A 24732-nucleotide genomic window follows, 5' to 3' on the forward strand; every position below is an offset into this window, starting at 1 on the left:
ACCCATGTGCAGTTGCTCTCATCAGAATGTGTCAAACATATTCCGACTTCAGATGTCATGATTGGATCTACAGATGGTCTGCATGTCCAGCTTCAGCACGGAGTCGGCTGCTGTTCCAACTGTTTGGCAGCCTTGAGTTACTGACAGATGCTGATGTGAATTTCTAGTGGTGCAGGGCAGGGTGAAGTGAGGGGATAGTAAATGATGTAAGACTACATAGATGCTGTTTCACACTGTCAACACAAAACAACAAAGAGTATCATGTATTTTAAAGTTGCAGAACTGTAAGATTATCATAATATACATCATGCAGCTCATGTATCATTGAAGACTCATTTAGTCAACATGACAATTTCATGACAACGCAAGTGTGAGCGTGTGCATGAGATTTGATGGTGGGAGGAGTTTCTTGTGTGCGGGCCACTTGTGGTTCCTCCTCAGTGGCAGTGACATATTACAACACACAGGGCAGTTTATATTGACCTGTCAGAGTTTGATCAGGGAAACTTCTGCTGCAGATTCATCCTCAACAGACCGCAGGGCTTAGAGAAAGGTACGTTACATTTGCCAGATTACATGAGCTTAAGTTGTGAAAAGGAACTTTCACGACAAAATTATTAGACCAAGAGCAAAATCTTACGTTGGATTTGAATAATAGAGCTTTAATTATTTCCATAAATTTGCCGCCTTTCTGGCTTGACAACTACTTCCAAAAAGATCTACATATACATATTGTATCTACATTTATGTACATAAAGGTTTTTAATTAGATTTTTCTCATGTTGTTCTCTGCATCAAAACAAAATCTAAGTAATTAAGTCCATGAAGTTTTGGGGGTTTTTTTGTGTTTTATTATCTGTGGTTCAGATTTTTTATTTTAAAGTTCTGTTGATCTGATGTTGATTTCACTCAGGAAAACCTGGTGTGCAGTTTATATGTGGTGCAAAGCTTACTGAGAAAAACATTTTGCTTTATTTCTTTTCTTGATTGTGGAAGTTGGTGTCGTATAAGATTTGTCTCATTGTCTATTGTGAGTCATAAAAAGGTTGTGAAGCAGCGGGTCATGATTGTTGTTACCCCATGATTACAGAGTTCAAGTCATGACCCCGCAGACAGCATCCTCCCCAGGTCTTTTAGAGGAACCGACATAAGTGAAGTCATTTTTTTTTTGTGGAATGAATGTCCTGATTTTTAATTCCAGTTTTCAAATGAGGTACATTTTAATCTCATGTATTAATTATGGATTGTTATTGAACTCTAGGTTAACATTTAAATGTTTTGTTTTTGATTCAGGTTCAAAGACAATGATGGAGCTAATGACTGCTACCCCTCTCAACGTCACGAACACATCAGACATCACTGGAAGAAACAGCTCCTCAGACGAGCACGCTGAGCTGAGACAGTCCCTCAAAATCATGTCTCTCATTATTTTCTGCCTGGTCTTTGTTGTCGGTGTGTTCGGGAATGGAGTGGTTATCTGGGTGACCGGGTTCAAGATGAAGAAAACCGTTAACACCGTTTGGTTCCTCAATCTCGCTGTGGCCGACTTCCTCTTCACGGCGTTCCTGCCCTTGGGTGTGACGTACTTGGCTCTGGATAACCACTGGCCTTTTGGCAACTTCATGTGCAGACTCAATGCCCTTGTACTGTCCTTGAACATGTTTGCCAGCGTCTACATCCTGGTGGTGATCAGTGTGGACAGATGTGTGTCTGTGGTGTGGCCCGTCTGGGCCCAGAACCACCGAAGTGTACGCAAGGCATCCTGCGTGAGTCTGGGTGTTTGGATACTGGCTCTGATTCTCAGCGCTCCATCCTTCATCTTCAGGGACACTACGCCTGACAATGGAACGATCATCTACTGCTACAACAACTTTGCCCTTTCTGACGACAATGAAACACCATCAGTGAATCAGCTGCGACAGTTTCGAAATCAGACCATGACCATCACCCGCTTCCTCCTGGGATTCGTCGTCCCCTTCACTGTCATCGTCTCCTGTTATTCTGTGATCATCCATCGTCTCAGGAGGAACCGCACCCTGGCCAGCCAATCGAGTCGCCCCTTCAAGATCATCGCTGCCATCATCACCACTTTCTTCCTTTGCTGGGCGCCGTTTTACTGCATTACTGTAATCGAGATGTTTTATCACATGGCGAACCACAAGAGTGAAGCATTGGGCCACGTCATCAGAATCGGTTTACCTATAGCAACCAGCCTGGCCTTTCTCAACAGCTGCCTGAACCCACTGCTGTATGTGTTCATTGGCAAAGATTTTAAGGAAAAAGTCCACAAGTCCATCCTGAACCTGTTGGAGACTGCCTTCCAGGAGGAAGAGACACACTCTTACACTAACACAAAGTCAACAGACAGAGACAAGCAAGCTAGTAATACCGAAGAAGCAGAATAATGTATAAATTCTGCTGGAGAAAGCACATGTTTATCTTTACAGAAATTAGGATCTTATCACCAAAACATCTTGAATTTCAAAAATCACCCAGAAGGCATTGCAAAATATGTATTCCATACATTTATGGTAAAAAACTGAAAAACTACGAGAAAAGGGAACTTAGTTTCTTCGTCTTTCACATGCACGCGAGTTGTGATGCATCCTGTGACAAATTCAGAAAGATAGAGAATTGTATTTGTTGTTTATGGGTCATCATTTAGAATATATTAATAACACAGTAAAAATAATATTTTGATGAAGAACATCATGTGTTTTTTTCTGTACAATATAGTTATGGTTAAGCTGGAATATAAATCTACAGTGTAAAATAGTGCTGAGAACAAACAGGTTTATAGAAAGTTAATTTCCCATCTTCCCCCTTATACCCAACCCCACCCACTGATGCCATTGTGTGTGTGTGTGTGTGTGTGTGTGTGTGTGTGTGTGTGTGTGTGTGTGTGTGTGTGTGTGTGTGTGTGTGTGAGTGTGTGTGTGTGTGTGTGTGTGTGTGTGTGTGTGTGTGTGTGTGTGTGTGTGTGTGTGTGTGAGTGTGAAAGTGAGAGATATTTTTGACTGCTACATGTCCATTGCATGATTTAATAAACATGTTATTCAGCTTAAGGACTGATTCCTGAGAGACTAACACAGAAATAATGTACGTTACCATTAGATTATCATGAATAAAGCAGCTGCATTGTAAACTTGTATAGAACAGCTTCATTTGATCTTTAAATCATTGCCAGTTTTTTGGGGGGATTTCGGGATGTCTATTTTTGGGTCTGTTGATGATGATGATGGCTGTTATTGTGATTCTTGTTACCACCATTATTTCCATGAGCAAAATATTATCAGGACTTGACCACCTTTTATCTCATCATCACCTTATAATATCACATTACACTGTGACAAATATGTTTTACCATATAAGGCTGCAAATCACTTATTATAAGTTGCTTTTATCATGATATACAATAATTGAATGTCTTTTTACATAGGAAAAATACTTTAGTAGAATGGTTTGCGCATCAGGGCAAATTTTGTTTTGTATTAAAATTCATTTCAAACTTTTGGACTCTTTGATTGCTTCGATATTCTCAATTGATGCAAAGGACCGGCTCCTGTGAGCCTAATAAAGACAAATGTTTCTGACTATGTCTTTGTCATTTTCTGAGGGTCTGTAACCTCATCCTGAGAACATGTTTGCTGTGTAAAATCTCTTTGATCTCTTTGTCTAGTGTCAAACACTATAATGTACAAGATTCAGGAAAATCCCTCTGGTGTTACAGTTTTTCTCGATTGCTTAAGCACGATTTTTCATAACACTACACACAATTAGCACAACCACACACACAATTAGCAGAACACCTCAGATCCTTTGCAAAATGAATCACTCTTGTAAAAACTACACACTAATTTATCAAAACCATATTTTGAAACACACACGTTTCATATGACTTAATTCTGTTTGAACCAGTTACACACTGCTGTTGCTAACCTAAAACACTTTTAGCAATTCTACTTCTCAGTGATTAGAGTACTGTAAGTGAAGTACACAGAGAAAGTGCAAATATACAATAAATTCACCAAACACTACACAAGACCAATGCTGCAGACTGATGAAAATATAATTTATTTCTCTCCATATACCAAAATCAGTCAACATGTCAACATGGAGAATCACAACAAAACATGTCCCAGTTTTCATGCTACTACAGTAGTGTGCATAACACTATAAGCTCAGCAAATATCAGACAAACAGATGATTCTGTATCCAGTACAGGTTACAATGACAGATTTCACTGTATATCTGCTAAGATTTGCCTGAACTCTTAGTCCAGCCTCCCTCAGCCTCAATCCGTGGTTCACGACATGTGTTGCGCGAATTTCATTTGATAAATTTGGTCCTCGTCTTCTTTGAGCACGTTCTCCTCCTGCTTCAGGTCTTCCTCTTCCTCTTCCTCTACCTCTACCTCCACCTCGGCCTCTACCTCTGGCACGGCCTCCGCCTCTTCCTCTTCCTCCTTCTCCTCCTCCGTGGATTCCCCCTCTCACCCTCACTCTTCTTCTTCTTCTGACTCCTTCCATTTTGGTCTAAGTCAGGTGAACTCACCTGCTGCATTTTTATAGTGCTTAAACCTGATTGGTGTGTCTACAATTAAGCAATCGTGTGTTTGCACACCTGATGGCTGTGTTGAACCAATTGGCTCATAGGGGGGGTCATTTGACAGTCAGTGCTTTGGAATTGCAAGGAAGGGACATTTTGATATACTTCTGTGTCTAATGTATACAAGTGTGTTTAGTGTATTGCAAATCACTGTGTGTATTGTTTTGCAAAAAGTGTGAAGCTGACATTGTGCTTATAGTGGTGCAAATCTGGGCCGATGTTTTGCTCCTTGAGTGTAAGGTTTTGATAATTGTGTAATACTTTTAATTTTAGTGTTTATGCAATCGAAAAAAACTGTAAAAGTCTTTTGAAAAACTCTCTTCATAACATTTACTGTGCAGCAGAGGGAGCCATTGTGCACAACATCCAGTAATTTTCTCAGACAGGATAATTAACTGGAGGAGAAAATAAAGAATATCTTCAGTATGTTTTTGCGCCAAAGTCTGTAACAATCAGGAGGTTGTTCATTTTCTTATTCCTGTAATGTATTCCCGTGGGTAAATTCAAGTCCTGAAATGATTTTGAAGGTGAAGGGAAATAACGTGCCATTTAGAGACTTTTTTACAGTATATTGCTGTGATTGAGAACTAGTATAAAGTTGTGCCAATAGTATTCAGGAAAACATCTGCGCTCACATAACGAACGGTGGAACAATCTCCCTGAGGAGATCCATCGGGCTAACTCCTCTTTTAAATCTATTCTATCTATTCTATTCTAATCTATTTTATCTATTCTATTATAAATAAGAATAAAAAGAATAAGAATAAGAATAAGAATAAGAATAAGAATAAGAATAAGAACAAGAACAAGAACAAGAATAAATATTGTATTCATATTTTGAAATAGTTTTTTTTTATTATTGTTATTATTGCTATTATTGTTATTAGTATCCTTCTTCTTCTTCTTCTTCTTCTTCTTCTTCTTTTTCTTCATCATCTTATTGTTCTTCTTTTTTTTGTCGTTGTTATTATTGATTAATTCATATTGTGTTAAAGTTTGTTAATAAGGTGAAGTACTTTTTATTTTAATCTTCATATGTTTAATTATTTGGTATTATTATTATTATTGATAAAGTCAGGTTGTTAAAGATTGTAAAGAAGGGGGGGGGTATTTTAGTCTTTTATTATTATTATTATTATTATTATTTTACATTTGTGGAAAAAAACGTGATGAACGTATGCAGAATGCGCCATGACGTCATTGCGCTAACCAGTTTGATATGTTCCTGTGGGACGGTCGAGGCCTGCAGCGGTGAACAGACGGCGGCCCCACAGAGTGAAATGTTTTGAGGGACAATAACGTTTATTTATGTGAAATAAGTGTCATAATCAGAGGGAAGTGAATGCTTTCCAGAAAAATCTAAGACAGAACAGGAAGAAAAATGCACACATATAACCGTTATACACATAAACACAAACATGCAGTCAAACTGAATGACATGTACAGTGCCATTCATTATACAGTACTTTTGTTAGCTGCACCATGACAGCTATAACGGATGCACTGTGCCACTTTATCGGAAACACTAATTTCAGAATAGGTATTACATTAGTTTATAGCTAAATTTGTGCAACACAAACACGACAGAGATGTTGTAACATGTGGTTGATAAAAGGGAACCCGCTTCTTCCTGGGATTCGTCGTCCCCTTCACTGTCATCGTCTCCTGCTATGCCGTCATCATCCATCGTCTCAGCAGGAACCGCACCCTGGCCAGCCAATCGAGTCGCCCCTTCAAGATCATCGCTGCCGTTATCATCACTTTCTTCCTGTGCTGGGCGCCGTATCACATCATGGCTCTAATCCAGATGGTTAATCACACAGCGATCCACTCGAGTGAAACATTGGACCACGTCATCAGTATCGGTGTCCCTATAGCAACCAGCCTGGCCTTTCTCAACAGCTGCCTGAACCCACTGCTGTATGTGTTCATGGGCCAAGATTTCAAGGAAAAAGTCCGCAAGTCCATCCTGAACGTGTTGGAGACTGCCTTCCAGGAGGAAGTGTCTCGCTCATATACATACACAAACTCAATGGTCACCAGTCGGAGTAAAGAGAAGTCCGTGTCTGATGCTGAGGTATAAGGTTGAACATGATATGGATAAACAAATACTCTAACTGTGTATAACATATATAACTGTATATAACAAATACGTTTTTATTATTTTAATGCATGGACCCTCAAGACAACCTGTATATATGATCTGAGATTGGAATATACCTTATTATTTGATCGGTATTTCTTTTATGATTTGCTAGCAGTCAGGTCTAAAGCAGATAGCTGTCTCCTAATAGCACACTTTTCTATGTCATAATCTGATCCTCTGTATCAAAGATCAATTTTTATGTAAACAGTGTAAATGATAATTGTTTATTTTTGCCTTTTTTAACCCTACAGTGGAGAACTCTTTTACAAGTCCATAAACGATGATGATGACTGTTGTTGTGATTCTTGTTGTATACCATTATTTCTATTATTAAAATATTATTTAGACTTAACCCCTTTCTCACTTGTAATGTTCATCTCATTATCACTTTAAAACGCTGTAATAATTATGTTTGTATTAGGAAAGGCTGCAAATCAGTGGCTGTTACGTGGTCAGGAAGTGGACAAATCATCAGGCATTTGTATAAATATTCGGAATCTATGGAAGCGTATTGCATTCACTTGAATAAAAAAAAATGCTCTGTTTTTCTGAGATAATTATCTTGGAAATTCCGACCATAACAATATAATAACATTTTATAAATACTGCACGACATGATTATGTACAGTACCTATTATGAATTTTATGGGGATAAGACAGATAAAGGAAATATAGTTTTCATTTTTGTCCATAATTCAAATATTTCGTTCGTTAGTCTTTTGTAGTTCACTGTTATTTATACAGAAGGAGAGTCTGACAGTTTAAAGCGACGCTATACGTCATGGCGCTAATACAAGAAACGTTGCCAAACAAAAGACTGTCTAAGAGTGCAACAGTTACATGTAGCCCGCTGAACAAGGGCTCTATGCGAAACCTCCATGCAAAATGTAACTTCATCAAAATACTAGATTACAATTAACTCAGAAAAACAGAGCCTTTTTTTTATTTTTTTTAAATGATAATTTATCTCGGAATTTTCGAGATAATTATCTCAGAAAAATAGAGCTTTCTTTAAAAAAAAAAATTTCTGAGAACTTAACTCGGAATCAGATGCTGATGTGAGTTTCTCGGAACAGAGTTTTTTTTTTTTCAAGTGATGCAATACGCTTCCGTACAGGGACAGCATAATGTATTCATATCTGATAAACAGTGCAAAACAGGATGCATGACAACCAACACCTGTGCAGTTGCTCTCATCAGAATGTGTCAAACATATTCCGACTTCAGATGTCATGAATGGATCTACAGATGGTCTGCATGTCCAGCTTCAGCACGGAGTCGGCTGCTGTTCCAACTGTTTGGCAGCCTTGAGTTACTGAAAGATGCTGATGTGAATTTCTAGTGGTGCAGGGCAGGGTGAAGTGAGGGGATAGTAAATGATGTAAGACTACATAGATGCTGTTTCACACTGTCAACACAAAACAACAAGGAGTATCATGTATTTTAAAGTTGCAGAACTGTAAGATTATCATAATATACATCATGCAGCTCGTGTATCATTGAAGACACTCATTTAGTCAACATGACAATTTCAATTACACAGTGCAAGTGTGAGCGTGTGCATGAGATTTGATGGTGGGAGGAGTTTCTTGTGTGCGGGCCACTTGTGGTTCCTCCTCAGTAGCAGTGACATATTACAACACACAGGGCAGTTTATATTGACCTGTCAGAGTTTGATCAGGGAAACTTCTGCTGCAGATTCATCCTCAACAGACCGCGGGGCTTAGAGAAAGGTACGTTACATTTGCCAGATTACATGAGCTTAAGTTGTGAAAAGGAACTTTCACGACAAAATTATTAGACCAAGACCAAAATCTTACGTTGGATTTGAATAATAAAGCATTAATTATTTCCGTAAATTTGCCGCCTTTCTGGCTTGACAACTACTTCCAAAAAAGATTTGTTTGTATGTACATTTATGTACATAAAGGTTTTTAATTAGATTTTTCTCATGTTGTTCTGTGCATCCAAAAAAAATCTAAGTAATTAAGTCTATGAAGTTTTGGGGGGTTTTTTGTGTTTTATTATCTGTGGTTCAGATTTTTTATTTTAAAGTTCTGTTGATCTGATGTTGATTTCACTCAGGAAAACCTGGTGTGCAGTTTATATGTGGTGCAAAGCTTACAGAGAAAAACGTTTTGCTTTATTTCTTTTCTTGATTGTGGAAGTTGGTGTCATATAAGATTTGTCTCATTGTCTATTGTGAGTCATAAAAAGGTTGTGAAGCAGCGGGTCATGATTGTTGTTACCCCATGATTACAGAGTTCAAGTCATGACCCCGCAGACAGCATCCTCCCCAGGTCTTTTAGAGGAACCGACATAAGTGAAGTCATTTTTTTTTTTGTGGAATGAATGTCCTGATTTTTAATTCCAGTTTTCAAATGAGGTACATTTTAATCTAATGTATTAATTATGGATTGTTATTGAACTCTAGGTCAACATTTAAATGTTTTGTTTTTGATTCAGGTTCAAAGACAATGATGGAGCTAATGACTGCTACCCCTCTCAACGTCACAAACACATCAGACATCACTGGAAGAAACAGCTCCTTGTACGAAGACTACGAAGATTATGACTACGAGGACGAGCACGCTGAGCTGAGACACTCCCTCAAAATCATCTCTCTCATTATTGTCTGCCTGGTCTTTGTTCTCGGTGGGTTCGGGAATGGAGTGGTTATCTGGGTGACCGGGTTCAAGATGAAGAAAACCGTTAACACCGTTTGGTTCCTCAATCTCGCTGTGGCCGACTTCTTCTTCACGGCGTTCCTGCCCCTGGGTGTGACGAACTTGGCTCTGGATAACCACTGGCCTTTTGGCAACTTCATGTGCAGACTCAATGCCCTTGTACTGTCCTTGAACATGTTTGCCAGTGTCTACATCCTGGTAGTGATCAGTGTGGACAGATGTGTGTCTGTGGTGTGGCCCGTCTGGGCCCAGAACCACCGAAGTGTACGCAAGGCGTCCTACGTGAGTCTGGGTGTTTGGATACTGGCTCTGATTCTCAGCGCTCCATACTTCATCTTCAAGGACACTGGGTCAAACCCTGACAATGAAGACATCATCTACTGCCACAGCAACTTTGCCCTTTCTGACAACTATGAAACACCATCAGTGAAACAGCTGGGAGATTTTCGAAATCAGACCATGACCATCACCCGCTTCCTCCTGGGATTCGTCGTCCCCTTCACTGTCATCGTCTCCTGTTATTCTGTGATCATCCATCGTCTCAGGAGGAACCGCACCCTGGCCAGCCAATCAAGTCGCCCCTTCAAGATCATCGCTGCCATCATCACCACTTTCTTCCTTTGCTGGGCGCCGTTTTACTGCATTTCTGTAATCCAGATGGTTTATCGAACGGGGATCGACTCAAGTGAAACATTTGGCCACGTCATCAGAATCGGTCTCCCTATAGCAACCAGCCTGGCCTTTCTCAACAGCTGCCTGAACCCACTGCTGTATGTGTTCATTGGCAAAGATCTTAAGGAAAAAGTCCGCAAGTCCATCCTGAACCTGTTGGAGACTGCCTTCCAGGAGGAAGAGACACACTCTTACACTAACACAAAGTCAACAGACAGAGACAAGCAAGCTAGTAATACCGAAGAAGCAGAATAATGTATAAATTCTGCTGGAGAAAGCACATGTTTATCTTTACAGAAAATAGGATCTTATCACCAAAACATCTTGAATTTCAAAAATCACCCAGAAGGCATTGCAAAATATGTATTCCATAAATTTATGGTTGAAAAACAGAAAAACTGCTAGAAAAGGGAATTTAGTTACTTCGTCTTTCACATGCACGCGAATTGTGATGCATCCTGTGACAAATTCAGAAAGATAGAGAATTATATTTGTTGTTTATGGGTCATCATTTAGAATATATTAATAACACAGTAAAAATAATATTTTGATGAAGAACATCATGTGTTTTTTTCTGTACAATATAGTTATGGTTAAGCTGGAATATAAATCTACAGTGTAAAATAGTGCTGTGAACAAACAGGTTTATAGAAAGTTGATTTCCCATCTTCCCCCTCATACCCAACCCCACCCACTGATGCCAAGACTGAGCCTTTTTTTTTTTTTTTTTTAAATGATAATTTATCTCGGAATTTCCGAGATAATTATTTCAGAAAAATAGAGCTTTCTTTAAAAAAAAAAATTTCTGAGAACTTATCTCGGAATAAGATGCTGATGTGACTTTCTCGGAACAGAGTTTTTTTTTTTTTCAAGTGATGCAATACGCTTCCGTATAGGGACAGCATAATGTATTCATATCTGATAAACAGTGCAAAACAGGATGCATGACAACCAACACCTGTGCAGTTGCTCTCATCAGAATGTGTCAAACATATTCCGACTTCAGATGTCATGAATGGATCTACAGATGGTCTGCATGTCCAGCTTCAGTACGGAGTCGGCTGCTGCTCCAACTGTTTGGCAGCCTTGAGTTACTGACAGATGCTGATGTGAATTTCTAGTGGTGCAGGGCAGGGTGAAGTGAGGGGATAGTAAATGATGTAAGACTACATAGATGCTGTTTCACACTGTCAACACAAAACAACAAGGAGTATCATGTATTTTAAAGTTGCAGAACTGTAAGATTATCATAATATACATCATGCAGCTCGTGTATCATTGAAGACACTCATTTAGTCAACATGACAATTTCAATTACACAGTGCAAGTGTGAGCGTCTGCATGAGATTTGATGGTGGGAGGAGTTTCTTGTGTGCGGGCCACTTGTGGTTCCTCCTCAGTGGCAGTGACATATTACAACACACAGGGAGGTTTATATTGACCTGTCAGAGTTTGATCAGGGAAACTTCTGCTGCAGATTCATCCTCAACAGACCGCGGGGCTTAGAGAAAGGTACGTTACATTTGCCAGATTACATGAGCTTAAGTTGTGAAAAGGAACTATCACGACAAAATTATTAGACCAAGACTAAAATCTTACGTTGGATTTGAATAATAAAGCATTAATTATTTCCGTACATTTGCCGCCTTTCTGGCTTGACAACTACTTCCAAAAAAGATTTGTTTGTATATACATTTATGTACATAAAGCCTGCTGTATGTGTTTGGATGTAAATGTGTTTACACAGTGACACTATGGGGAATTGATATCTTTATGGAGACAAAAAAAAATGATTCAATATTGTGGTGAGAACATGTTTCTAGTAGGGTAAAAGGTAGAGAGAGTGTGTGTGTGTGTGTGTGTGCGTGTGTGTGTGTGTGTGCGTGTGTGTGTGTGTGTGTGTGTGTGTGTGTGTGTGTGTGTGTGTGTGTGTGTGCGTGTGCATGTTTCAGGCTGTCAGGAAGATTACAGAAGGATCCAGGTTATCAAGCTTGACCCAGAAAACATCCCTGCAAGGTTTTTAATTAGCTTTTTCTCATGTTGTTCTCTGCATCAAAAACAATCTAAGTAATTAAGTACATGAAGTGGATTTATTTTTGTGTGTTTTATTATCTGTGGTTCAGATTTTTTATTTTAAAGTTCTGTTGATCTGATGTTGATTTCACTCAGGAAAACTTTCTTTTCTTGAGTTTGGAAGTTGGTGTCGTATAAGATTTGTCTCATTGTCTATTGTGGGTCATAAAAAGGTTGTGAAGCAGCGGGTCATGATTGTTGTTACCCCATGATTACAGAGTTCAAGTCATGACCCCGCAGACAGCATCCTCCCCAGGCCTTTTAGAGGAACTGACATAAGTGAAGTCATTTTTTTTTTTGTGGAATGAATGTCCTGATTTTTAATTCCAGTTTTCAAATGAGGTACATTTTAATCTTGTGTATTAATTATGGATTGTTATTGAACTCTAGATTAACATTTAAATGTTTTGTTTTTGATTCAGGTTCAAAGACAATGATGGAGCTAATGACTGCTACCCCTCTCAACGTCACGAACACATCAGACATCACTGGAAGAAACAGCTCCTTGTACGAAGACTACGAAGATTATGACTACAAGGACGAGCACGCTGAGCTGAGACAGTCCCTCAAAATCATCGCTCTCATTATTTTCTGCCTGGTCTTTGTTCTCGGTGTGTTCATGAATGGAGTGGTTATCTGGGTGACCGGGTTCAAGATGAAGAAAACCGTTAACACCGTTTGGTTCCTCAATCTCGCTGTGGCCGACTTCCTCTTCACGGCGTTCCTGCCTCTGGGTGTGACGTACTTGGCTCTGGATTACCACTGGCCTTTTGGAAACTTCATGTGCAAACTCAATGCCCTTGTACTACCCTTGAACATGTTTGCCAGCATCTACATCCTGGTGGTGATCAGTGTGGACAGATGTGTGTCTGTGGTGTGGCCCGTCTGGGCCCAGAACCACCGAAGTGTACGCAAGGCGTCCTGCGTGAGCCTGGGTGTTTGGATACTGGCTCTGATTCTCAGCGCTCCATCCTTCATCTTCAGGGACACTACGCCTGACAATGAAGACATCATCTACTGCTACAACAACTTTGCCCTTTCCGACGACTATGAAACACCATCAGTGAATCAGCTGCGACAGTTTCGACATCAGGCCATGACCATCACCCGCTTCCTCCTGGGATTCGTCGTCCCCTTCACTGTCATCGTCTCCTGTTATTCTGTGATCATCCATCGTCTCAGGAGGAACCGCACCCTGGCCAGCCAATCAAGTCGCCTCTTCAAGATCAGCACTGCTGTCATCACCACTTTCTTCCTTTGCTGGGCGCCGTTTTACTGCATTACTGTAATCGAGATGTTTTATCACATGACGAACCACAAGAGTGAAGCATTGGGCCACGTCATCACTATCTGTGTCCCTATAGCAACCAGCCTGGCCTTTCTCAACAGCTGCCTGAAATCCACTGCTGTATGTGTTCATTGGCAAAGATCTTAAGGAAAAAGTCAGCAAGTCCATCCTGAACCTGTTGGAGACTGCCTTCCAGGAGGAAGAGACACACTCTTCCACTAACACAAAGTCAACAGACAGAGACAAGCAAGCTAGTAATACCGAAGAAGCAGAATAATGTATAAATTCTGCTGGAGAAAGCACATGTTTATCTTTACAGAAAATAGGATCTTATCACCAAAACATCTTGAATTTCAAAAATCACCCAGAAGGCATTGCAAAATATGTATTCCATAAATTTATGGTTGAAAAACAGAAAAACTGCGAGAAAAGGGAACTTAGTTTCTTCGTCTTTCACATGCACGCAAGTTGTGATGCATCCTGTGACAAATTCAGAAAGATAGAGAATTATATTTGTTGTTTATGGGTCATCATTTAGAATATATTAATAACACAGTAAAAATAATATTTTGATGAAGAACATCATGTGTTTTTTTCTGTACAATATAGTTATGGTTAAGCTGGAATATAAATCTACAGTGTAAAATAGTGCTGTGAACAAACAGGTTTATAGAAAGTTAATTTCCCATCTTCCCCCTCATACCCAACCCCACCCACTGATGCCATTGTGTGTGTGTGTGTGTGTGTGTGTGTGTGTGTGTGTGTGTGTGTGTGTGTGTGTGTGTGTGTGTGTTTGTGTGTGTGTGTGTGTGTGTGTGTGTGTGTGTGTGTGTGTCTGTGTGTGTGTGTGTGTGTGTGTGTGTGTGTGTGTGTGTGTGTGTGTGTGTGTGTGAGTGTGAAAGTGAGAGATATTTTTGACCGCTAAATGTCCATTGCATGATTTAATAAACATGTTATTCAGCTTAAGGACTGATTCCTGAGAGACTAACAAAGAAATAATGTACGTTACCATTAGATTATCATGAATAAAGCAGCTGCATTGTAAACTTGTATAGAACAGCTTCATTTGATCTTTAAATCATTGCCAGTTTTTTGGGGGGATTTCGGGATGTCTATTTTTGGGGGGTCTGTTGATGATGATGATGGCTGTTATTGTGATTCTTGTTACCACCATTATTTCCATGAGAAAAATATTATCAGGACTTGACCACCTTTTATCTCATTATCACCTTATAATATCACATTACACTGTGACAAATATGTTTTACCATATAAGGCTGCAAATCACTTATTATAAGTTGCTTTTATCATGATATACAATAATTGAATGTCTTTTTACATAGGAAAAATACTTTAGTAGAATGGTTTGTGCATCAGGGCAAATTTTGTTTTGTATTAAAATTCATTTCAAACTTTTGGACTCTTTGATTGCTTCGATATTCTCCACTGATGCAAAGGACCGGCTCCTGTGAGCCTAATAAAGACAAATGTTTCTGACTATGACTTTGTCATTTTCTGAGGGTCTGTAACCTCATCCTGAGAACATGTTTGCTGTGTAAAATCTCTTTGATCTCTTTGTCTAGTGTCAAACACTTCAATGTGCAAGATTCAGGAAAATCCCTCTGGTGTTACAGTTTTTCTCGATTGCTTAAGCACGATTTTTCATAACACTACACACAATTAGCACAACCACACACACAATTAGCAGAACACCTCAGATCCTTTGCAAAATGAAACACTCTTGTAAAAACTACACACTAATTTATCAAAACCATATTTTGAAACACACACGTTTCATATGACTTAATTCTGTTTGAACCAGTTACACACTGCTGTTGCTAACCTAAAACACTTTTAGCAATTCTACTTCTCAGTGATTAGAGTACTGTAAGTGAAGTACACAGAGAAAGTGCAAATATACAATAAATTCACCAAACACTACACAAGACCAATGCTGCAGACTGATGAAAATATAATTTATTTCTCTCCATATACCCAAATCAGTCGACATGTCAACATGGAGAATCACAACAAAACATGTCCCAGTTTTCATGCTACTACAGTAGTGTGCATAACACTATAAGCTCAGCAAATATCAGACAAACAGATGATTCTGTATCCAGTACAGGTTACAATGACAGATTTCACTGTATATCTGCTAAGATTTGCCTGAACTCTTAGTCCAGCCTCCCTCAGCCTCAATCCGTGGTTCACGACATGTGTTGCGCGAATTTTATTTGATAAATTTGGTCCTCGTCTTCTTTGAGCACGTTCTCCTCCTGCTTCAGGTCTTCCTCTTCCTCTTCCTCTACCTCTACCTCCACCTCGGCCTCTACCTCTGGCACGGCTTCCGCCTCTTCCTCTTCCTCCTTCTCCTCCTCCGTGGATTCCCCCTCTCACCCTCACTCTTCTTCTTCTTCTGACTCCTTCCATTTTGGTCTAAGTCAGGTGAACTCACCTGCTGCATTTTTATAGTGCTTAAACCTGATTGGTGTGTCTACAATTAAGCAATCGTGTGTTTGCACACCTGATGGCTGTGTTGAACCAATTGGCTCATAGGGGGGGTCATTTGACAGTCAGTGCTTTGGAATTGCAAGGAAGGGACATTTTGATATACTTCTGTGTCTAATGTATACAAGTGTGTTTAGTGTTGTTGGGCCATGGTTTTGTGTGAAACCACACTTCGGCCTACATGTGCCATCAAAGCCGGAAGCAGCATGTCCCTCCAGGACTCCGTCTCCCAGGGGCCATTAAAAACCAGAGCAAGGAACTCAATGTCCCAGAGGGCATCAACTTCACACAGAGGGGTGGAAACCCCCCCCAGGGACACAGATTTCAACTCCCATTGGTCACTCTGGACCCCATGACCTGTGAGGTCACCGGGCCAATATAAGCTAAGTTCTCCAGCTTCTCGCGCTCGATCTCTCTCTTTCTAAACTCCCTCAACGGAGAGAAGGCTGTCGAGCCTCTTCCTGCCTCTTCCTACGATCCTTCCACAGGAGGGAAGGCTGTGGAGCCTCTTCTCCAGCTCACATCTTCTCTTCCCATCCAACTCTTCGAGAGGAGCACAAAGGTGCAGCTTCCAGCTCATCTCAGCAAGGAAACCTCCTCGCCCTCCAAGCTCTACCAACGTCCTAGCAGCGATGCGATGTCCTGCAGGAAAACTTCAGCCAGCAACTGAGCTATACCGCTCAACCGAAACCAGCAAGACGACACAAAACTGCGAACTGCACAGCAACTTCCTTTTTCCCCTTTCCATGGACTGGTAACACAACTGGGCTTAATAATTATACTAGGCTAAGCAAGACTGTTTATTCGATTCTGTGTGAGGTTAATGAAGTTTGATTTGTGGTGTTGTGATATTTTGGGTACAAGTTATTGAGAAAGTAATGTTAGTCTGTTATGCTCTTCACAGTCTTTCGTTGCATCCAATCTAGTAACTTTCTCTAATTTGGCACACACACAGACACACGCATAACTCTTCACCTCATTAGCTCTACAGGTCGTAAACATTCCAATAGGTGGGGGACGGGTGTTATCTCTTTGGCCAGCGACCATCTTGAAAGCACGCTGACTCACACAGACACACACACATGTATACACACATACCTATCTTTGTTTAGCAATTAGACCGTTAGTAATTTGTGTTTTTATACTTTATTATATTCATAATAAATGTTTTTCTTTCACAAATGTTTTCTTATTAATGTTGCATAAGTGAATTTCGCCAACCTCTACACTGTCAAGAACCCCATATCTTTCAACTTAGCTAACTATCTATATGGTAATTTTGGTTATAGTTATTAATTTAATTGTTAATCAGAGTTCCAAATTTGTAGTTAGAACCTTAATCAATGAGACTTAATCAATAAATTGGCTATCTTTTCCCTTCCTTTGAAGGGTGGTGCCCGAGGTAACTTTAATCAATTAAAGTTATTATTTAATATTAATAATAAAATATTAATATTTAATATTTTATTTTGATAACCAAATTTATTGAATGCCGAAAGGCACACCATTTTATGGTATCACGTTTGATGCATTATGGCACAACAGTGTATTGCAAATCACTGTGTGTATTGTTTTGCAAAAAGTGTGAAGCTGATGAAATTCCCCAGGTGGCGTTGTGGCAACCTATCACTATCCCCGCTTTCCCACCTCGCTACATTCTGGCGTTGTTGGCAGGGTATCACAGTTAAAGGGGCAGAGACGTGTTTTTTTTTTTTTTTTCATCCTGTTATTTTGTTGAACTATTTATTGATGGGCGTCTTCTCTGTGGTCTGAGTGTTGTGTGTGTGTGTGTGTGTGTGTGTGTGTGTGTGTGTGTGTGTGTGTGTGTGTGTGTGTGTGTGTGTGTGTATATAAAGCCAGAACAGCAGTGTTTAGTCTGATTTAATCCCACGTACCATTTTGTCAGGCTTTGGTGCCGTTTCACCTTGTCAGTATGGAGGAGGAGATTCAGCAGCTCAGGGAGCTTGTGTTACAGCTTAAGGCAGATAACGAACAACTTCGGCAGGCGCGTGCTGCATCTCCGTTGGACCCCGGTGGGGCTGTTTTCTTTCCCTCTGCTGCAGCTAGTCAGGCGCCGACTGCAAGCGTAGCCGCCGCTGTCACAGAGCGACTGGTTGTGGTTCCTAGAGACCGTAAGTGTCCCATGTTTAATGGCAAGGCAGGCATAGGAATAGCTGAGTGGATAGAGGAGATACAGGCATGTGTGCATGCTCGTCATCTTTTTGCTGTGGACCAGGCCCTTTTTATGTTTGATCATTTGGAGGGAGAGGCAAAGGAGGAGATTAAGTTTCGCCCTAGTGCGGAGCGGCGAGACCCAGTCCAGGTTCTTGCCATCTTAAAGGAGCTATATGGTTGTGCTCAGTCGTATGTGACCTTACAGCAGGCTTTCTTTTCTCGGCGCCAACTCGAAGGAGAGACGTTGCAAGAGTTTTCCTTAGCTCTCATGGCTTCAATGGCACGGGTTAAGCAGTGTGCACCTGATGGGATGCCTAATTCAGATGTCCTCCTCAGGGATCAGTTCACTGAGCATGTTCTTGACAGCTCCCTTCGCCGGGAACTCAAGCAACTAGTCAGACGCCAGCCTACTGTCACCTTGTTGGAGCTTCGTGGTGAGGCAATTAGGTGGGAGAGGGAAGGTCTTCCAGGGGGTGATAGGGGGCGTAGCTCCTCCTTGCCATCAGCTTATGGTCTCCAATATGGAGTGCAGGGTCGCTTTCAACCCGCCCCTCATGTTACTCCACCGGGGCCAGGTTTGAGTGAGTTGATGGACCTTATGAAGTGTCAACAGGAGCAGCTTAACCAGCTCACCCAGACAGTAGCCTCTCTGCAGGCCCCTCGCTCCCAAGGTCAGACTTTTCGTGGTGGTCCTTTAATCTGTAGAAGGTGCCAGCAGCCTGGACATTTTGCTCGGGAGTGTGATGGTGAGCGGGCTTCGTTTCGACGCCTTGCTAATTCAGTAGCTGGGTCGAACCACGCACCGCCGTACCGTCCCATTCCTCCCGCCAATCGGAAAACTGAAGCCCACTGAGCTGCAGAGTCACAGCACAGTTGGGGAGTCTACAGGCTCACAGGAAGGTGTAACAGCTGACTTAATTGCTGCTTGTCCAAACATTACTGTCTTGATCGGAGGAGTCACTGCTTTATGCTTGGTGGACACTGGTTCCATGGTGTCCACAGTTACTGAAAGCTTCTTTCTGGATCAGTTTGAACCTTGGGGCCACGATCGCCTTCGGTCTTGTCATTGGCTACAGCTGCGAGCAGCGAATGGTCTAGCAATTCCATATATAGGCTACTTGGAGCTTGATGTGGAACTATGTGGCAAGGTGATGCCCCGTTGTGGGATTCTTGTTGTCAAAAACCCCCCTGGTTTTGTGTCTTCTGTCCCTGGCATCTTGGGGATGAACGTGATACGCAAATGCTATCGAGAGCTCTTCGGCGCATTCGGGCCCTCTCTTTTTGATTCACCTTCGGTGTCGCAGGCGCCTGGTCCCGTTATTGCGGCCTTGCAGCAGTGCCATCAGTCTGCCGCCCAGGCTCCAGGGGGCCACACTGGCATTGTGAGAGTCCGAGGCAAGCGAGCGGTGCGCATACCTGGAGGGGTGATGAAACTGGTTGCTAGTACCTGTCCAGAACAGTTCACTAGACAAAGTGCTCTGTTTACCAGCTGGGTTGCTAGTTTCACCATGCCTTATACAGGTTGTCCGGGGTACAGTGTACGTCCCAGTGGTCAATGTTGGGACCACCGAGGTTCTCCTTTACCCACGGACTACTCTGGGCGTCTTGAATGCCGCCCAGGTTGTCAGCCTGCCTGCAGGTGTAACTGAGGAGAGGTCAACCTTGGCAACTGTCTCCTCCCATACAGTTGCCCCCTCGGTGTCAGATAGGTTAGAGTCACTAGATCTGTCTGAATTGACTGAGCATGAGCAAGCCAGTGTAAACTCTCTAATACGCAAGTATCAATCCGTCTTTTCAACCCATGAAGGCGACTTGGGCTGCACCAACCTCCTCTCCCATAACATACCTCTGCTCGATGATGTCCCTGTCCGGCAGAGGTACCGGCGTATCCCTCCCTCAGAGTACGAAGCAGTGAAGGTTCACATTAATCAGCTGCTGGAGTCCCGGGTCATTAGGGAGAGCAGTAGTCCATATGCATCACCCATAGTATTGGTAAGGAAAAAGGATGGGAACCTGCGCTTGTGCGTGGATTATCGCCTCCTTAACAGTAAGACCAGAAAGGATGCATTTCCTCTGCCTCGCATCGAGGAGAGCTTGGATGCACTCTCTGGGGCTTGCTGGTTTTCCACCCTCGATCTGGCCAGTGGTTACAACCAGGTCCCTATGGCAGAACAGGACCGACCCAAAACTGCATTCTGTACACCATTTGGCCTTTTCGAGTTCAATCGCATGCCTTTTGGCTTGTGTAATGCCCCAAGCACTTTCCAGCGTCTGATGCAGAGGATGTTTGGTAACGAGCAGGGTCAGTCCTTGCTACTTTATCTGGATGATATTATTGTCTTTTCCTCCTCTGTTGAACAACATCTGCAGAGGCTGGAAATAGTGCTTGGTCGGCTCCAAAAGGAAGGCCTAAAAGCAAAGCTCGAAAAGTGTGCATTCTTTCGACGGGAGGTTGGTTACTTGGGGCATGTCATCACAAGCCAGGGAGTCTCCACAGACCCCAAGAAAATCGAGGCTGTGGCTAATTGGCAGCGCCCCCGTCACCTATCGGAACTGCGCTCCTTTTTGGGTTTCGCCAGCTACTACCGTCGCTTTGTAGAGGGTTTTGCAAAGCTGGCTGGCCCGCTGCATAAACTAGTGGCCGAGCTGGCAGTTACCAAGTCCAAGAAGGGGCCAGGCCAAACGTTGGGTGCTGCATGGACACCTCAGTGTGAGGCGAGCTTTGAGGCCTTGAAATCAAAGTTGGTCTCTTCCATCCCACTCTACATCTGAGCTTCATTCCTTGCAGCAGGATGATCCCTTTCTAAAAGATGTGTTTGTGTTTTGGCGACGGAAAGCGCCGCCTACCTTGGCTGAAAGGCAACAATTGTCCAAGCCAGTCATGGCGATTTTGCGCCAATGGGACCGCCTAGTGGAGAAAGATGGGGTTCTTCTCCGCCGAGTCTTCCGCTCCGACGGGGGAGAGGAGTCTCTCCAGTTAATCTTGCCTGCAGTGCTCAAGCAGGAGACCTTGAACCAGCTTCACCAAGAGCACGGCCACCAGGGCATCGAGCGGACTACAGAATTGGTCCGACAGCGCTGCTATTGGCCAGGAATGTCTTCAGACATAAAGACTTGGGTCCAAGAGTGTGAGCGCTGCCAGGTCGCTAAGGACTCGGGCCACGTGCCACATAGTTTTATGGGCCACCTGCTTGCCTCTCGACCCAATGAGATCGTGGCCATCGATTTCACGCTGTTGGAACCTTCCCGGAACAGGTTTGAAAATGTTCTGGTAATGACAGATGTGTTTAGTAAGTTTACCGTAGCTGTCCCTACACGGGATCAACGAGCCTCCACTGTGGCTCAGGTCTTGGTTCATGAGTGGTTTTATAAGTTTGGTGTTCCGGCCCGCCTTCACTCGGACCAAGGAAGGAACTTCGAGAGTTCTTTGATTCACCAGCTCTGCTCGTTGTACGGTGTCACAAAATCCCGTACTACCCCATACCACCCTGCGGGTAATGGTCAATGCGAGCGGTTTAATAGAACTCTTCATAACCTCCTTCGTACCCTGCCAGTATCACAGAAACGGGATTGGGCCTCTTGTCTGTCCCAGGTGCTGTTTTGTTACAATACCACACCTCATCAGGGCACTGGTGAGTCGCCCTTCTTTCTAATGTTTGGACAGGAACCTCGGCTTCCTGTGGACTTCCTCCTGGGTCGAGTTCAGGATCCAGTACCTGGCGAGGTGCAGGACTGGGTGGTGGAACATCAAGCTCGACTCAGAGTTGCTTTTGAGGGTGCTCGTGAACGGTTGTTGGCTGCTGCTAACAAAAGGAAAGAGCGGCATGATCAGCGGGTCCGAGATCTACCTTTCACAGTAGGAAAATTAGTGTACCTGAGGGACCACGGTGTTAGAGGTCGTCATAAAATTCAAGACCTTTGGAATTCCGTGGTCTACCAAGTTGTGAAGCCCCCCTGCAGTGATGGAGCAGTTTACACGGTTGCCCCTGTGAACGACCTGCAGAAGGTCAGAAATGTTCATTGGGACATGTTAAAGGCCGTGGTCCAGCAGGAGGCTACCAATCCCCCACCTAAGATGCCCTCTCCGCCGTCTTTGGTGGCACGGGATGATGATTCCTCTAGTGCCGGAGACTTATGGGTCTTGGTTCCGGAAACCTTTTTCCCACAGTCTGCAGTGGTTCCAAGTACCATGCGTCTTGACAGCCCTCCTGTCATGATCCCATTGCAGACCAGGCCCATTCTGGCAACACCTCCTGCTTTTAGAGGTTCCTCGCCGCCAGCTCCTTCATGGTCCCCAACGGAACAACCAAGTCCCAGGCAGCTGGCTCTGTGTAGATCTGCTCGTTCCACGGCAGGCCACCATCCAAATGTCCATCGTCTTCCTCGGCCCGCAGATCACCAGGACCATGCTGCCAATAGACCTCCAGGCCCGGTGTCTAACTCCCAGTTGGCCATTTTTAGACCTTGGTGTTAGTCAGACCCTTCTGTCCATCGTCGGGCCGACGATGCAAAAGGGGGGGATAGATGTAGCCAGATGCGCGCTCCCTCCCTGCCGCTGCGGGGCGCTCTACCTGTTCTAATGGCGCACCAGTCATTAGGCGACGTCAGGCGTCCCGTATTTAAGGAGGCGGCCGTGTTTGGCTCGCACTCCTTCCGTTTCCGCTCCTCTCCGGTGGGTCGTGGATAGCGCGGAAGAGCTACCTCTGTAGCCGCGGCGTGGTTGTGCAACAGCCAGCGCCTCCTCTAATTTTCCCCCCTCGTACGCAGCGTGACTGACTGCTGGCGGGGGATCGCTCCGCCGGGGGACCTTCGGGGTGCAGTTGCGGGTCTGCTTTGTAAGTAACGTTGTCTGCCGTTTCTTGCTTCTCTTACCCAAGCTGACTGTTTATGTCATGCAACAGCTGGATTCATCTACGGCTGGGGGAGACTCCCACCCTCCGGGTTGCTGTGACGGTGCCTTGGCTTGCAGGGTGGTGCGTATGGCCCCATTATTCACCCAATTCAGTTGTTGTCATATTAATTATTAAATTTGTTTATTTCGCCCTCCTAGAGGCCCTGCTCCTTCGTCGGCCGTCATTGGCCACCACGTCTCAGACGGACCTGCTGTTTTGGCTTTACCGGAAATTGCACTATCCTAACTCACACTTTTAATGAACTGTGGCAGCTGATAGGAGCACGGCTCCACAGTTGGAGACTGCCCGGGCTCAGGACCAATTCTGTGTGTTCTTGGAGTATGGTCTCGTGCACTGTGGCTCTCCACGCTAAACCTTCACGGCGCGTGGAGTGATCACCACAAAGGGACGCCTAGTCTTTTAGGAACCTTTTAAATACTGTTTATATTGGTTGGTATTTCGTTGTTTTGTTGTTTTGTTTTGTTGTTTCCACGCGGACATGTTTTAATTATTCTTTTATTGTTGGTCAGGTGCTGTGGGCCTGAGGCGGCGACCCAATTCCTGGTGGCGGGGTTTTCTTCACAACCCGTTTTGTTGGTTTGCTGTGTCACGGGTGGCGAGTTTATTAATCCTTCCCCTTTTTCTTTGGTTGTCGTCGCCGCGGTAAGTCCCAGCCCTGTCCCTGTGTTGCTCATGTCAAGCGTTGTATTGCCTGTTAATTGGTGTTCTGTTTGTTTTCATTTTGTTTGTTGATTTATGCATTTATTTGGTTATATTAAAGTTCTTTGTTTATTAGTTAAACACGTCTCTTGCCCCGTGATTTAAACGAACCTGTGCTGCTGCACTTACAATAGTTGAGTTATTTCCTGGAGGTGAAATTCCCCAGGTGGCGTTGTGGCAACCTATCACTATCCCACCTCGCTACACTGACATTGTGCTTATAGTGGTGCAAATCTGGGCCGATGTTTTGCTCCTTGAGTGTAAGGTTTTGATAATTGTGTAATACTTTTGATTTTAGTGTTTATGCAATCGAAAAAAACTGTAAAAGTCTTTTGAAAAACTCTCTTCATAACATTTACTGTGCAGCAGAGGGAGCCATTGTGCACAACATCCAGTAATTTTCTCAGACAGGATAATTAACTGGAGGAGAAAATAAAGAATATCTTCAGTATGTTTTTGCGCCAAAGTCTGTAACAATCAGGAGGTTGTTCATTTTCTTATTCCTGTAATGTATTCCCGTGGGTAAATTCAAGTCCTGAAATGATTTTGAAGGTGAAGGGAAATAACGTGCCATTTAGAGACTTTTTTACAGTATATTGCTGTGAATGACAACTATTATAAAGTTGTGCCAATAGTATTCAGGAAAACATCTGCGCTCACATAACGAACTGTGGAACAATCTCCCTGAGGAGATCCATCGGGCTAACTCCTCTTTTAAATCTATTCTATCTATACTATTCTATCCATTCTATCTATTCTATTATAAATAAGAATAAAAAGAATAAGAATAAGAATAAGAATAAGAATAAGAATAAGAACAAGAACAAGAATAAATATTGTGTTCAAGTTTGTTGAGTAGGATATGTATTTTTTATTTTAATCTTCATATTTTTAAATAGTTTTTTATTATTATTGTTATTATTGTTATTAGTATCCTTCTTCTTCTTCTTCTTCTTCTTC

At 42.7% G+C, this 24732-nt stretch overlaps 2 protein-coding genes and 1 pseudogene across 2 annotated transcripts; all 3 read left to right on the forward strand.

Moving 5' to 3' along the window:
• The first annotated feature begins 403 nt into the window (after positions 1-403).
• Positions 404-6894, forward strand: LOC117776606 (chemokine-like receptor 1). The gene is made up of 3 exons (XM_034610684.1): positions 404-553; positions 1294-2147; positions 6428-6894. Exons 2-3 carry the CDS (start codon positions 1305-1307, stop codon positions 6689-6691), a joined length of 1107 nt encoding a protein of 368 aa, XP_034466575.1. The 5' UTR covers positions 404-553; positions 1294-1304; the 3' UTR covers positions 6692-6894.
• Positions 6895-8454: 1560 nt separating this feature from the next.
• Positions 8455-10801, forward strand: LOC117776603 (chemokine-like receptor 1). Its single transcript, XM_034610683.1, has 2 exons — positions 8455-8487; positions 9221-10801. Exon 2 carries the CDS (start codon positions 9232-9234, stop codon positions 10366-10368), a length of 1137 nt encoding a protein of 378 aa, XP_034466574.1. The 5' UTR covers positions 8455-8487; positions 9221-9231; the 3' UTR covers positions 10369-10801.
• A 768-nt stretch (positions 10802-11569) lies between these two features.
• LOC117776604 lies at positions 11570-14234 on the forward strand (annotated as a pseudogene).
• Positions 14235-24732: the final 10498 nt, after the last annotated feature.

The sequence above is a fragment of the Hippoglossus hippoglossus genome, chromosome 16, assembly GCF_009819705.1.
Source record: "Hippoglossus hippoglossus isolate fHipHip1 chromosome 16, fHipHip1.pri, whole genome shotgun sequence".
NCBI classification, from domain to species: Eukaryota; Metazoa; Chordata; class Actinopteri; order Pleuronectiformes; family Pleuronectidae; genus Hippoglossus; species Hippoglossus hippoglossus.